We start from the raw sequence: 15,011 nt of genomic DNA, 5'->3' as shown, positions 1-15,011 counted from the left end.
ATATATATATATATATATAAAAAAAAATATATATATATATATATATACGTATATACGTATATATATACACTCATCTCACTCTCCTAAGCAATCAATCATGTTTCAAACACACTAAGCTACTCCCTCAAGTAAGCCACTGACTGTCTCTTGTTTTTATATTCTAATAAATAATGTCATAAAATACTCGGTGTAGTCACTGTGTCAGTCAACCCTCTCTTCGCTCACATATTATACCATGAGATGAATTAATTTGATGTTCGCTGGGTTGATAAGGGTCATATTATCCATCAAGGCTGTTTTTTATGTGCAGAGAGGACCTAATTAGTAATGCAATTATTTATGCAAATAAGCACTTATTCGGCATCATTACAATACAAATTAAGAACTTACAGCATTAAGGAGTCTCTCTCTCTCTCTCTCTCTCTAACCCTCTATCTCTCTCTGTCTCATATACTTGATGTGATTAAATGATTTTTATGACTCAAAGCTCTAACAGAGCGGAAAAATTGTTATTGAAACTATAAAACAAAAAAGAGAAAAATCAATGACAGAAATCCTTGACTTCTCCTTTGCTGGCATGACTTGGCTCTTTTCTGCAGAAAAGACCAATGTTTGACTGTTTTCCAATAGTGTTCTAGGGGCGGATATATATTATATATACAGTATATATATATATGTATAAGATATATAGATATATAGATGTACAGAATAATGATGAGACATTCTTTATTGCAGTGCCCCCAACACCGATTGCTCCCCCTCAGCTCCTGCGGGCAGGCCCCACCTATCTGATCATCCAGCTCAACACCAACTCCATCGTGGGGGATGGACCGGTCATTCGGCGGGAGATCCAGTACCGGGCCAGCCAGTCCACGTGGACGGAGACTCACGGTGTGGGCTCACTTACCTATAAGATTTGGCATCTGGAGCCAGACACAGAGTACCGCATCAGTGTCCTGCTCACCCGGCCCGGGGAAGGGGGAACAGGAGCACCTGGACCCCCTCTGACCAGCAGGACAAAGTGTGCAGGTGAGTCCGATCAAGCATTGACAACAGTGCAAACAGGAACTGCTAATGGCAGTTCATGGCAACATTTCTATCATCCAAAGCATATTGGGAGCTGTAGTGCCAACACTTGATCATGTTTATCCAGGCTAGAAATGAGTAAAGGAAACATTATTAGCTTTCTGCATTTTACACCTTTAATACATTTTTGCAAGCCACTCTATGGATGGTGAATCAATGTTTGAATGGATTGCCATCAAATATTATCTAATCCTCTGGTTAAAACTTATATAGTTCAATATATTTGTCTCTACGATATGACACCTGCGAAAGAAACGACATTCCCATCAGCTTGAGCTTAACTTTGTGTTTAATGCTAATTAGCAAATGCTATAACACACTAAACTAAGATGGCGATCGTTTGCTTATCATTGGCATATTAACATTTTCACGTTAGCATTTAGTTCACAGCACCTACTACAGCTTCACACACATGCTACATGTAGCATCATTTTGCTCTATTTGTCTTGTAAAGGCCTCTATTCACCCAGGACAGGACGAATAAACAACAAATATTTTGAATAAATACTATTCATAGCATATTTGCTACCGTAGCAGCACTTTTTCAGTTTACGGTCTCAATAGATTTGTGTAGGCAGAGCACCAACTACTGGCATCTTATTGACCCAGAGCAGCTTCTGGCAGTCTGTCTGAGCTAAATTGCTGTATAACCTAAGCTGTAAATTATAAGCTGTAAATTATTTTATTGAGTTTCATTTTAGCCAAATGCTCTTAGTGAATTTGCCACCAGTAAACTGTTTCGCACTGTATATGTCTAGGGCTTTTATTGTGAAAGGTAAGAATGGAAGAAGCGGATCTGCTTTGCGCTGCCTTTGTCAAGGATGAAAGGAGTAATAAAGGTTGCTTTCTTGGTTTAGACTAGTGAGATTTTGTGTTGTTGTGCACTAGTGTACGTTTTGAAAATGTCCGTTCTGCAAGAAAAAAAAAATCAACCTTGTTTTGAAAAAAGACTCTTTTTCACTGGATAATAGTCAGGTTCTGTGTGAAAATACTCATGATTAAGTCAGATAAAAAACATATACTGATCACTCCACTATATCGCCATTTAGCAAATAGTTGTGTGATGCTATATTAATGCTCTGAATATTGTACAGAGGACCTTTAATGATTTACTTACTAATCAATTAATGGGCCGAGTGCTAATTAAATAACAGCCCGAAATAGAAAGTGCAATTGTATTTTGTTTATTGCAAACCGAGGACTCAAAGCATCACTTACAAAACAACAAACAGAAGACCATCTGGTTACTCCTGCAGCAAACACTGTTTTCAGAGTCGGATGCTCTGAGATTCACCCGAGTTCTGAGCTGCAGCTGGGAGCTGCATCAAACTGCTTTGACGCATCGCTTAACAACTTGTAGTTTGCCTGCAGCCACTGAGAACAAAAGGTGTGTTTGCTGTTATCTACAATCATTTACATGCGGGACAAGGGTTGTTGGAGTTGCATGAAAAAACAACAGATAACGTGTGAAGATTCTTATTTTGAAAGCACCACACCTTTGGGACTGGTCTGAACCCCAGCCGGAGAAAAAAAAGTTTAGCTCAAGAGCTCGTTTAGTGCGGACGTTCTCGTGTCATGCGAGCAGAGGACAGGATCTTCTCGCCGCATCTCGTCTGTGTTTTAGTCGCAGTGCTGCTCATCCGGGTGAAAAAAGACACCCTGCCGCTCTGTCAAGTAAGACGGCGTGACACCCCTGTCACCTGCCACACTCTTTGATCCACTCTCATCAGTGTCTTCCTCTCGCCCACCTATTGTCAACTCCCATTGCTCAGATGAGAAGCTTTATCCTCGGGGAACAGGGAGGCCCTGTGACACAACGCTCTGGATGAATTTGTCTTCCTAATGTGCCACAGAGAGACATTTCTTTTAGCACAGTGGCTCCTATTTTACGGACAGTCTTTGAATGTGACATTTCGTACTTACTGGTGCAGAGGATTGCAATCCCATGGGCCACTGTTGAGGGTGGCCCGGTTCAGATGCTAAACGAATGCCAAGTCAGAATATATGTGTAGTTTAGAGAGTATGTTGCTTTGTGACTGGTTATTCAAATCATGTTCTAACACTCTCTCATATGTGTTCATGTGTAGGAAAATAATTGTCCAAATTGAAAGGGCTGAGGTCTGAAAGTGATTCATTTCTGACAGAATGCCCCGTGGCTACAAATTAGCGACGTTGACATGAATGCAGATTTGCCTCTCCCATAGCGTAGCATTCATGCTTCCTGTCTCTTGATTACATGTTTATGTAATATTGGCACGTTTCACATGATTCTGATGGCCCACATTTTAGTTTTCTAGGAAATGGCTCAATTGAAAATTAGCATGCATTTCTTTAAGTTCATTCATCTCAATGCTTCAATATGCTTATTTAAGACTGTCATCACTTTTCATGTACAACAACCAAGTGCGATGCCATGAATGCTTACGAGGATATACTCTCCAAAAGCGTGTGTGCTGTTCTCCCCTTGCAAACCATTAATTGTGTCGAGACAACAAAACACAGAGGACCAGTCTTACTGCGGCTTTAGCGCTGGTTAGTCATGCGCAGATTTGCCTCAAACACAAGTGCTTTATTTATCAAACAGACAAGATGCATCATTGCAAGATATGTCTCTCTACTCATTGCATATGCAAAAGTATAATATATCCTGCAGGCCAAAGATTCTGTACTGCTTGTTGCTGTTAATGACATGCAAACAGTCCGCGACAGACACATATAGCAATAAGCACATAACACTATTGCAAGTTGTATTCCTCTTTTGCTAGGCCAATCTCTACTCCTCTTTGCAATCCATTACAGGGTCATTTGTTAATATTTAACTTTCATGAAGCCACGGAATATCAAAATGATTTAGAGGTAAATTTCAAGAAAGTGATTCCTGCAGAAACTCATTCAAAATATGCGTGTCAGCACATGTGGTTTCAATGGTAAGTATCAGGGTGTGCTCCAATAGTCCATCATAATTCCAACATAGCTCGTGGCAGGAGGGATAGGCCTCAGTGGCAGCTCACTGAGGCAGCTGTTAAAGATGAGGAGCATGAGATGAAATGTGCAGACCCATAGGGACTCTCCCTCATTCATCTTTTTCTCTACCCCCCCCCCCGCTCATCTCTTCTCCGGCCTCCCTCTCCCTCCTGCATCCCCTCTGCCTCTGGCTAATCCCTCTGATTAGGCTAATCAAGCCGAATGTCAGTTTGGGGTAGGACTGCTGGTGGACCGGCGGGTGGAGAGGACAGCACAGAGCTTGCTGCGGTGCTGCTGTAATGATGAGTAATGGTGTCTTGAGCGGAAAGTGAACGTTCAGTCAGTGGGTCCCTGGTGGCAGACCTGGTTAAAGCAGGATTAGAATATATATACAGGGCTGATGTTGTAAAAAGAAAAAAAAAATCTGACATCAAGCCAGTTATTCTCATGCACCTTTGACATGATGGGTATGATATCATTTTTCAAATTGACATTGTTACTATATGATTGATTGGTAATATTTCCTGGTAAGGTTTTTATCTTGTGTATCAGCTGTGATGACACAAATCAGCCAAACTCTGTTTCACCCTTTCGGGAAAGAGCAAACGTCTTTCACATCGGCAAGGACATTCTCTCCTCTGTCCCCTCAGAACTGATGTCTCCTCCGTGACATTGCTGCATACGCAAGAGTTTCTGATCAATGTTTAGTGAAGCAGCAGGGCTGTAGCATGTATCCCCCCCCATACCCCCTCTATTCCTGGCTTCCAGCAGTCTGCAGCTCTGCACTGCCAGCCTGTGCCACACTGAAGGCATTGCCCTCCTCTTGGTTTATCTGATGTCTCAGCAGCACACTTGAAGATCCAGGCCAGGCTTGAGGAAGAAAATACCCCCCGTGCTTGAAACTGTACATCTTGCATAACGGGGACATGGACATCCGCAATCACGACTTTCACAGATGACAGTAGTAATTAGGGTTCACAAATGATTTTCTGCCAAGGCCATGTACTGGTCTCCCACTGAACCTCCTTCATGTTAGGAGAGATGGAAATGTAAAATGTTGTTGTTGTGTGCTACTTCCTCAGGCAGTTTTATGCATTCCTATTGATTCACCCCTCTGTAACCTCGTAGTGTAAGTTTGTAAAGTCAGCTGCAACTGTTGCTGTCTCCTTTCCCCCATCAGTATTTCTCTTTTAAGCTGCTCGGGTAAGATTTTTTAGGTAAAAAACACGCCTGTCTTGTCAGCAAACAGCACATCATCCCCTACAACTTGAAATAAATTGATCATGGGCTGCCATCCATCTATTTTATTCTGTCTCAAAGTCCAGCAGCAGCAAAGTAGCCAAACAACTGTCTCCCCAGTCACGTCCTCTTGGCAGATCCGAAGATGATCTCAGGCTGATCTGGGATATGTAGTCCCTTCAGCATGCTCTGGCTCTCCCTTGGGTCTCCTCCCAATTGGACCTTCCCAGAACACCTCCCGGAGGAAGTGTCAATGGGGCATCCTGATTAGAAGTCTGAATCAGCCCAACAGACTCCATTCAAACTGACCTTCTTTGTATCTGGACATCCTCATGCTCACCCTTCCCCCCAGAATGATGGTGAGGTACCCAGAAAAGGATCGCTCGAAGCTGTAAATTGATGGATGGTGCAACACTTGCATGAATGCAGACACTGCACCAGTCCGCATATCAATCTCACAGACCATTTTACGTAACCCAAACTCTGGTGGGTCAGCAACTCCGTTGCTCAACTTCTGACTGTGAAATTGTGTTACATATACCTGCTGATAACCCCTAATGTGAAAGCAACATGTTGACATGTTTGACTGTTAGGTAACCATGTGCTATGTGAACGGTGTCTCTTGCAGAGATGAAACCAAAGATAATCATCACCAACTCTGCCTTTCCTCTCATCATTTTAGCATCTTTGAGGTCATTTGTTTTGGTTTTACTGCCTCCAATTTTATTGTTTTCGTTTACTCTCACTGCTTTTATCAAACTTATGTCCAGCGGCAGCAGCCGGCTGCTCTGAAAACATCACTGCTCCAAAATCCCAGACAAAGTTAGTGACTAGCTGCAAACGCAACTGCTAAAGAGACAGAGTTTGTTCAAATATGTTGGCAGAGACCAAAACAGAGCTAAAAGGAAAAGGAATATTTAACTTGTTTTTGTTTGTTGATCTGCAACTTTTATATTTTCCCAATTTGTCCAAAAGTAGCTATGGTTGGGTTTCTTTACTTATTCAGAAACAAAATGTTGTCAGTGAGCTTCGTCTTTACAGAGTTCAACATTTTCTTTCTGTGCTCCCTTCGGTTTCCTCTGCAGATGCTGGTAAATACGAGCTCACTGTTTGCACTTTATTGATACAGTTTCTGCTTCCTGTCCCTCTCAGAGCCCATGCGAGCCTTGCGGGGTCTGACGGCTGCAGAGATCCAGCCCCGGCAGCTGGCCCTTCAGTGGGAGCCGCTGGGCTACAACCTCACCCGCTGTCACACCTACTCCTTGTCCCTGTGCTACCGCTACTCGATGCCGACAGGGGGCAGCGGCGGGAACAATGCAACCGTCAGAGAGTGCCTGTCCGTGGACCGTAACACCTCTCACTTCACCCTGAGAGACCTACCACCCTTCCGCGCAGTCCACGTCCGGCTGGCGCTGGCCAACCCTGAAGGCAAGAAGGAGAGCAGAGAGGTCACCTTCCAGACTGAGGAAGACAGTGAGTGGGCGGTTTTATTTCACCCAGAGAGCATTAGACAGGACAAAAGATGCAAGGCTTTTTGCAAGGATGTTTGAGTGTATGCACCGAAGCTCTTTATTGTAAGAGTTTCTCAGCTCCGGCTGCAGAACTTCTTGAATATCTAGCTTTTATTTGCATGCTCCCTCATGCTCAGATAATCATTGTACATTGCTAACACAAATCCATGCCTTTACCAGCGTGAAAAAAAAGACAAATATTGACTCACAAAATATGCTGGATCAGCGTAACTAAATGGAAGATCAGCCTTTTAAATGGAAACCAGCGGAACATTAATCAGCTCGGGCTGTGGCCGGTAGCAAAATGGTAAAATGATTCAGCTTATCTTTGTATTAGTATTTTCCTGTGTACATCAGCAGATTAGGCACATTCTAATGCAAATTCCCAGAGAGTGGAAGTACAGAAGGTCAAACACTTATTGTTATGTAGAATAAGCAAGACATTTCGATGTAATTGAATGCCACTCAGAAAGATTCTTGACCCGGTGGAGAGAATGAGAGGGAAGGCCGGCTATGATATGAAATTGGCAGCATTTTTTATTTTTTTTTCACGTCATCATCAAAATACATTTTAGCATCGGCTTAAAAATGGAAAATTGTTTATTTTTTTCAATTTTACAGCAACACTTGAAAACACCAAGCAGTGGAGGATATAAGAAAAGTTAATTATGTACACCTACACATTACCGTATCGTAGGCAGGAAGAAATGAATTTACATAAATTGAATAACATACAGAATGTAGCTTGGTATTTTTTTACTCATTAGATTTGACTGGTTAGGAAGTGACAAGTAAGAACACGTCTTAGAAAAAACAAAAACAGGCCGTGATTGTCCCCACTTTACTTGATATTTTGAATCTCGACACCGATGGAATGTTTTTGCTTTAGAGCCACTGAACGCCAGTCTGACAGTTTGACAATCCCCAATCCCACTCGCGCAAGGAGAGCCGCCATCACCCTCACAACTACAGTAATTGAGCCGCAGTCGGTGACAGCTCCTCTTGCCTGTTTCATAGCGGCTCAACAATCAAACACTGGTGCAGCACTTTGCTTACGCTGTGTCTCTGCTGCTTCTAGGAAGCAGATTTGGCTGTGAAGGCTTCATGGATACAACGGGATTTTCGTATGGCGTACTTTGCCTACCACACCTTCAGCTTCTGAGGCAAACAGACAGGTTAAAGAAGTTTGATATTGCAGGAGAGGAGCATTGCGTAATTCAGTCACAGCAAACACACAATCAGTGAGACCTCTCTACTGCCTTTTTAGGAATAAATATTGATAGTTCATTTTTTAAGCTTTGGAAGCATTGGAATTAGGACATACAGTGATGTTCAAACACTAGTAAATTAGTTTTTATTGTATGTATGTAATGTAGCATGAAGCTTAGTATCAGGACATTACAATAAAAATAACAATGCTAGAACTTACGCCAACAAAGGCCCAATTTTACAACATGTATGCCTAGGTTTAAAGTGGTAATAATGAAATTGTACTCAAAAAGTAGTGAGGCCTTCAATGTGGCGGCATAACTAATTGTGGTAGGGCTCGAAATATAAGCAATTGTAACACAAATATTTTTGAAAGAGAAAAATACACATGACCAGTAACATTATTACTGAAAATGTCTGTTGTCACCATCCATCACAGTTTCCAGACTGACTTTCTGCTTCAATTTTCACCTCAACGCTAGATTACCACCGAACTGTGTTGGAAATTTTCATGACATAAGAACAGCTGCTATGGACTGTCTGTTTCAAAATCAGTTTGTAAAGACCCGAAGATCTTAATTTCAAATCATATTCCTTTGTAACGTAAACAATTATGATTAAATATGCAATCAAAATTCGTAAGAAAACATCCTTCGGTATTATTTATTCAAATTATTAGGACAGTATTATTTATGTGGTTTGATCAGATTTGACCAACATTAGCTAATCTTGGTATAAATAATCAGGATCATTGTCTGACTATGACTTATGGTAACTTAATGAATGCATTGCCCAGAACTACTTAATTAAGAACCAAGTTGTAATAACTTGAAAATTACTTTTATATGTGTGAGATAACAAAATCTAAAATTTTACTTGGATATGGAATATCAAATCCTGCTGCTTTTTATTGCATTGTATTGAATTGAATAATTAGGTAACGTTGTACAATGGCAGCTTTACAGACTGAGACAGTCTCACTCTATCCAGGGCGGTATCGCTTTAGCTTTCATTTCCTGTGTCTTCCTCAATTCCTACATTTTAAAATGGAAATGCGATTCACTCAAAATAGATGCAGCCAGGTTTATTTTGGGATTCCTTTCAGGTGAGCAACTGTGTGTTTTCCCTTTCCTGCACAAAACGATCAGACTTAGTAGCATATTATTTAAGACCACTCTCCCAGCGTGAGAGCTCTCTTAATTCTCATTTTGTGAGATGTTAATGCTGGAGAGATATTATCTCCAAGTGCTACCACAGGGGCACCAGAGCCAGCAGTCCACTGTGAATGATAATTTATTCTCAGAATTTAATAAACCGTCCAGCACATGCCACCGATAAAGTAGGTTCTGCTTTAAGGAGATGCATCTCATTAAGCCAAAACATGCAGAGAGAGGTACTCAGCCAGTTCACAGGTTGGATTACTTTGCCGTTTTTTTCTGTCGGTAAGGTGCTAAAAAAGAAAAATTGGCTGTCATGCTCCAAGACACGGTGCTCTGTTATCAGACAGTGGAAGGCAGAATCTCAATTCATCCTTTGGGCTGAGAGCAAGCCGGTTTCCTTTCATCACTTCCCTTCTGCTCCGTCTCTCCATTCCCTCTTTTTCATCCTCCTCCCTGGCCATGTACCAGTTTTCGCTCTGTCAAAACATGTTCTTACCCCCTGGTATTCCTATGCAAGAGTCCATTAACTTGAGACCTGAGCGGAGTGTTTGTTTCAGAGAAGGTTGTTGTTTTTTTCCCCCTCTCCTGCTGTAGTTCCTGGCGGCATCGCTTCAGAGTCCCTGACCTTCACCCCGCTGGATGACATGATCTTCCTCAAGTGGGAGGAGCCCGTAGAGCCCAACGGTCTCATCACGCAGTACGAGGTAGGACACCTTGTTAGTGATGAGCGATGCGGCCGCCTTCACGTCACACATTAATCCTCTTCAGGAGTAGGGTGTTATTTTCCCCATGCAATATCTATTTTATTCATCCCCTCCAGTGTAACGATGACTGAAATCAAGGAAAAGTGTCCTCTGCTCACTTTAAAGACTGTACTGCTCCCCCTCTCTGATTTCCCTCAGGCTTGTTTTTTCTGGTTCTTGCCCAAGCGCTGGTAGCACACATGAGCCTGAGCCACGAGAGGGTGGAGGACCCACTTTTCACAGTTCATGGGATTTACTGTACATGTTCATATGGTAATGAAGCTGAGGCACAGACTTCAGGCTGTAATTACATGGGGGACAACCACTCTAATTACTTATTTGCCTAAGAGATGCCTCCACAAGGGGGCAATTTTAAATGTTTCTAATTAATTATTGATGGCCCCATATCAACCATAGACCTTTGTAGTATGGGCTTTGGAGCATTTTCTGTAAGTAGATGTGAACACCCACTCTGGCTTAACACATGGTCGCCTGATGGGGAGAGAAACTAGTTTCCATTCACAAGCAGAAGAAGCCCGGAAACTGAGGAACCAGGCAAGGAATTGAGTGGTGCCATACCGTTTCTCTGCATACAGATGAGGTGCCCTCATTTCTAACCTCCAAATATTACGGCTCTAAGCAGCTGTCATGCTGGCATCTGCTGCTATTCATCCAGTCCTTCCACACTGTGAGCAACAAATCACCACAAACATCCCCCCCCCAACACATCTTTCAATATTTTTATGGTAAAGATGTGTTTAGACAAAAAGAAAAGCCGATTTCTAACTGTAAGCTCGCTACTACATTGACTGCTGTGTTCATGCTTGTGTGCCTGTGTAAGATCAGCCTCCGACTGATCTTACCATAAACTCCAGTTCTTTCTGCTAATTCCCTTCAGTCTCTCTCATTTTTTCTCTCAATATGAAGCTGGTCGACGACGCCCCCCTCAAGTTGAAACATTTTGAACTCCTTTTTTCATCTAATGGCCTTTCCATTGATTTTATATGCAATTGCACTGCGATTACCAAGACATAAGTGTACATAATTGCATCTTTGCCTATTCTTATACCTTTTATAGAGTGGTGCAGGAATGAGGTAATTTTGTAGGCCAACCCCGGAATGTAGGACGCATCCCTGCACCACTCTATGGGCACAGTTGGTGAGCGGTTCTGTTTATCTGTGTTAAAATATATAAATACCCCAAAATGTAGACTGTTTCGTAGCTCTGATGACCCATTATATACTAACAGAGTGACATGAGAGTGTCTACTTAAACAAAACCTCAGAAAAAAACAATAACAAATGCTAGATTTTAGTGTTATAGTCACTACATTTGGAACAGGATGTGTTTTTTTATGGTATGGCTCTAATGTATTTTTAATGTGACCAGATGAAAACATAGGCTCATACTGCATATCCAATCAAAGATTCAAGACACTTTACTGTATATTTAAAGATTAAAAAACTAAATATTTATCCTTTTGGTCAAAATGTTTCCTTAGTATCATGTATACCCCAGTTAGATATATCTGTGACAAGCTAAAATGGGTCTATATCAGCCATGTCTGACTCTTAATATACATGCATACTTTCAGGTTGGACTGTAGCAGTGAGTTGTAGCAGAAGACAGAAAACCAATATGACCAAAGAACAGACAGCCCAGCAGGTCCACACTGAGGAAGTTCTCGCTCTAAGGTCGCACTGCTAAGAGCCACCATGCTGAAGTGCAGCCAAGAATGACAAATGGGCAAATTTACAAGCAGCCTGGCAGATTTCCTTAGTTTTATGAATCTTGATTTACAGACTTAAACACATTCATCAATTTGCAACAAAAAAAGCAATAACATCATGCTGGTCTTCATTCATACTTGTCATTTTTAGTACTTTTTATTTTTTTTCTCCAGCTTTAATTTATCAACTAATCCTGAAATGTGTGTTAAATCAAGCCGGCAGTGCTGTAGAACGAGGATATGACACAGAATCTACCTGAGGCTGATTATCAGAGGCTAACTGCAGCATGAGATGTATTAGCTCCGTGCTGTGAGATGACATTTTAAGATTAACTGAGAGGCGTTTCTTGTGAGAGAGCCTTTAAATAAAATGCCATCTAAATTCAGTCTTTCAGGTAGTGTGAATAATAAGCTGTAGGCTGTGTGAAGCATATTATGGATACTCTGCAGGCTTGTGCATTAAGATCTGTTCTGACTTAACAATGGTTGGAATTAGGTAATACTTAGATCTAATTTGAACATGCTATGGTGTTTGTTCTATGAAAGTTTGTTCATTTCCATAGACTCAAAAGCTCGTGCTGGGTCTTTTTTTGAGAGCTATATTGAAGCTAAAGTTGGTATATCGGTCAGTCGGTTGGTCCATCAATAAAGTGCAGAATTGTTCGATTTTCTCCTCGCAGCATCCCCAGGTCATCAGTGTTTCCCATTAATTACCAAGACTGTGGCAGCTCGTCAAATTGGTTTCATAATGAACCGAAAATATTTTGACGCTTATCAGCAGCGAGTCTGTCCGATGGATTCGTCGGCGCATCTCCTCAGAGCTGCTCGCGTGGCTCTAAACGTTTGTTTGAATCCAGCGTCATCTTTTCCCTGTTTCCAGATCAGCTACCAGAGTATCGAGTCGTCGGACCCGGGCATTAACGTGCCAGGTCCTCGTCGCACAGTGTCCAAGCTGAGGAACGAGACCTACCACATGTTCTCTGGCCTGCATCCAGGAACCACCTACCTGGTGTCAGTCCGAGCCCGAACCGCCAAGGGGTTTGGCCAGACAGCGCTCACCGAGATCACAACCAACATCTCTGGTGAGACCTTGTGCAGGCGTCTGTACCTGTTGTGGTTGGTTAATTGTAGTAGTGTTTAACTGTGTTTGTGTGTGTGTGTGTGTGTGTGTGTGTGTGTGTGTGTGTGTGTGAGTGTGTGTGTGTGTGTGTGTGTGTGTGTGTGTGTGTGTGTGTGCGTGCGTGCTAGTGTCCGATGGGGTCGGGGTTGGAGTAAGGTGAAATTATGGTCTTGAATGGTAAACTCCAATAATGATGCAATGCACTTACATGCTTATAATGCATGCTGATAATGTGGAATTCAGTCATTACTTTGAAGAAAAAATATACCAATTTTACAAACAAAAAGTATGTTTGTACACAAAAGCAAAGAAGATGAAGTAACCACTTGTAATTTCCGTCTTTTGAAGAGCTTTTGATTAAATTACACATACACTTTTAAATTACATCAATTATCTTCATTTTCCCTCAGCCAGACAGATTTCTGATGTGCATTGCTTTTGTGCGATGATGATGATAGCAGACCTGTATTATAGTGAACTACAAATGTTGAGCTTGGTTTGGGTGAAAACAGCTTTGTTCAGCCAAATTCACTGCAAACTGAGTCTGTGTTTACCTTTCAAAGTTTCGCAGCCGCTCAGACATTAGAGAAGCCGTGTTTGGGAGTGAAAAGGTTGCCGGTATGGATCTTGAGATTGGTCTGGAAAATATGTCTGTGGGGAATGTGACGCACTCTTCTGCAAATGGGTATGTGTGAGCTGCTTCGTAAATTTTGTTTGCTCAGATGAAACATCACACATACTACTGTGATGTTTTCCCAAAAGTATATTACTGGGACTAAGTCGAGTGTGTGGATGATGTGGATTTTCCCAGAAATCCATACAGAATATCTTAGGAAAACAAATAGACTTCCCAAACAGATCAGCAGGAATCACTTCCTCCTATTTTCTTATTTGTGTATCAGTACAACCAACAAACCAGAGTAGGTGCTTTTCCAAGCCTTTTTTTGTGTTGTTCAAAAGCTCTGTCAAGAATCTCTAGCTGTGTGGATTTTGACTTTTGTGACTCAAAGGCGGAACTACTTTGACATTCTTCGCTGTGAAAGCTCCAGCCGTGGCTGTGCTTTAGTTTTTATGATTATGGCTGACGCACCGGTTTCTAATGGATGTAACGCTATCTGCATGCAGGGTGTTGTATCTGTGCAGAGAATTGACATTGCTGTGCTGCCTGAGCGTATTGTTTTCTTGAACTCCTTGTGCTGTGTTGGTAGCGCCGTCCATGGCGGCAGGTTTTAAATCCAGTGAGGCTTAATGATGCTGTCTTGGCTAATGTTAACAGGAGCAGTAAAGAGTGGTCACAGCACATCATAGCGTCAGGTGGTCAAACACAACAGCTCTGCTCACAGCCGGCGGCTGTATACTGTCGCAGCTCTGCCTTTTTAGAACAGTAATGAGCAATATACAGTATGTGTGTCGTGTAAAGTGTCACATCGTCTCTCCTTAAAGGGGGGGGGGCTGTTGTGCACAAACTTAGCTTATTAAATTGTGTACTTTTTTATGTTTTATTTCTTATGCTGTCTTCCATCCTGAGCAGCTATTTTTGTAGTGCAGCCTATTGGAGCTTCACACTCCACTTCCAACTAGTGGAGCCACACAGGTGCAATAGAAATGATAGTGAGGAGTTGTTGTGAAGGATGATATTGCTGATGCAAAACATGGAGTAAGGTTAATCAAGAGAAAGACAAAAAAACAAATTGGTTAAAATGAGATAAAGAGTATTTAAAGAATGGATCGAAACACCAAGAGTTTTACAAGGAAGATAAATCTCAAGTCCTTCCTTTGTCCCGACGCTGTAAATAATGCCTCCTGTTATCCATCCCTCTCATTATCTGGACCTGTTCCATCTAGTTGATAAGGTGGCCTGTGTGGGCTCACAGCTGTCAAGGTGCACAATTCAACAGTATCACATGCTCTCTCTCGGCTGAGCCGTCTCAGTGGGGAAGCCAGCTCCTGCACCAGTTGAAGCAAACACGAGAAACGTGTAATGTTATTCTTTTCATAATTCATGCTGGATTTAACCACCTAACATGCGGCCCCGGCTCAAACAACTCCTCGAAGCCGCTATGCATAATGCAGACCCCGGCTGTTTTGTGCAAGCGTGAGGGTGTGTGTTTTTCCGGTGACACGTTACATAAGCAGACTTTTTACAACCAGCATTAATGCCCTGCTTAAGTAGCAGAAACATTTCCAATTGCTTTCTGGAGCCTTTTTGTTTTAGCTTATCTGTTGGGCCAGGAAAGCCATTTGCTTCA

The 15,011-nt window shown here is 42.0% G+C and overlaps 1 protein-coding gene across 1 annotated transcript in view; it reads left to right on the top strand.

The window, feature by feature from the left end:
• The window catches only part of ptprua (protein tyrosine phosphatase receptor type Ua), a 159,130-nt gene that overhangs the window by 100,608 nt on the left and 43,511 nt on the right, over nucleotides 1–15,011 (top strand). Inside the window, exons 7-10 of the mRNA XM_031854238.1 lie at nucleotides 736–1,029; nucleotides 6,442–6,762; nucleotides 9,764–9,873; nucleotides 12,523–12,724. Coding sequence (XP_031710098.1) covers nucleotides 736–1,029; nucleotides 6,442–6,762; nucleotides 9,764–9,873; nucleotides 12,523–12,724 — 927 coding nt within the window. The remainder of the gene's footprint in view (nucleotides 1–735; nucleotides 1,030–6,441; nucleotides 6,763–9,763; nucleotides 9,874–12,522; nucleotides 12,725–15,011) is intronic.

The sequence above is a fragment of the Anarrhichthys ocellatus genome, unplaced genomic scaffold, assembly GCF_004355925.1.
Source record: "Anarrhichthys ocellatus isolate YVR2014 unplaced genomic scaffold, GSC_Weel_1.0 scaffold14, whole genome shotgun sequence".
In the NCBI taxonomy this organism is placed as follows: Eukaryota; Metazoa; Chordata; class Actinopteri; order Perciformes; family Anarhichadidae; genus Anarrhichthys; species Anarrhichthys ocellatus.
The sequence above is the reverse complement of the archived record's forward strand: the minus strand, read 5'-3'. Positions and strand labels throughout refer to the sequence as shown.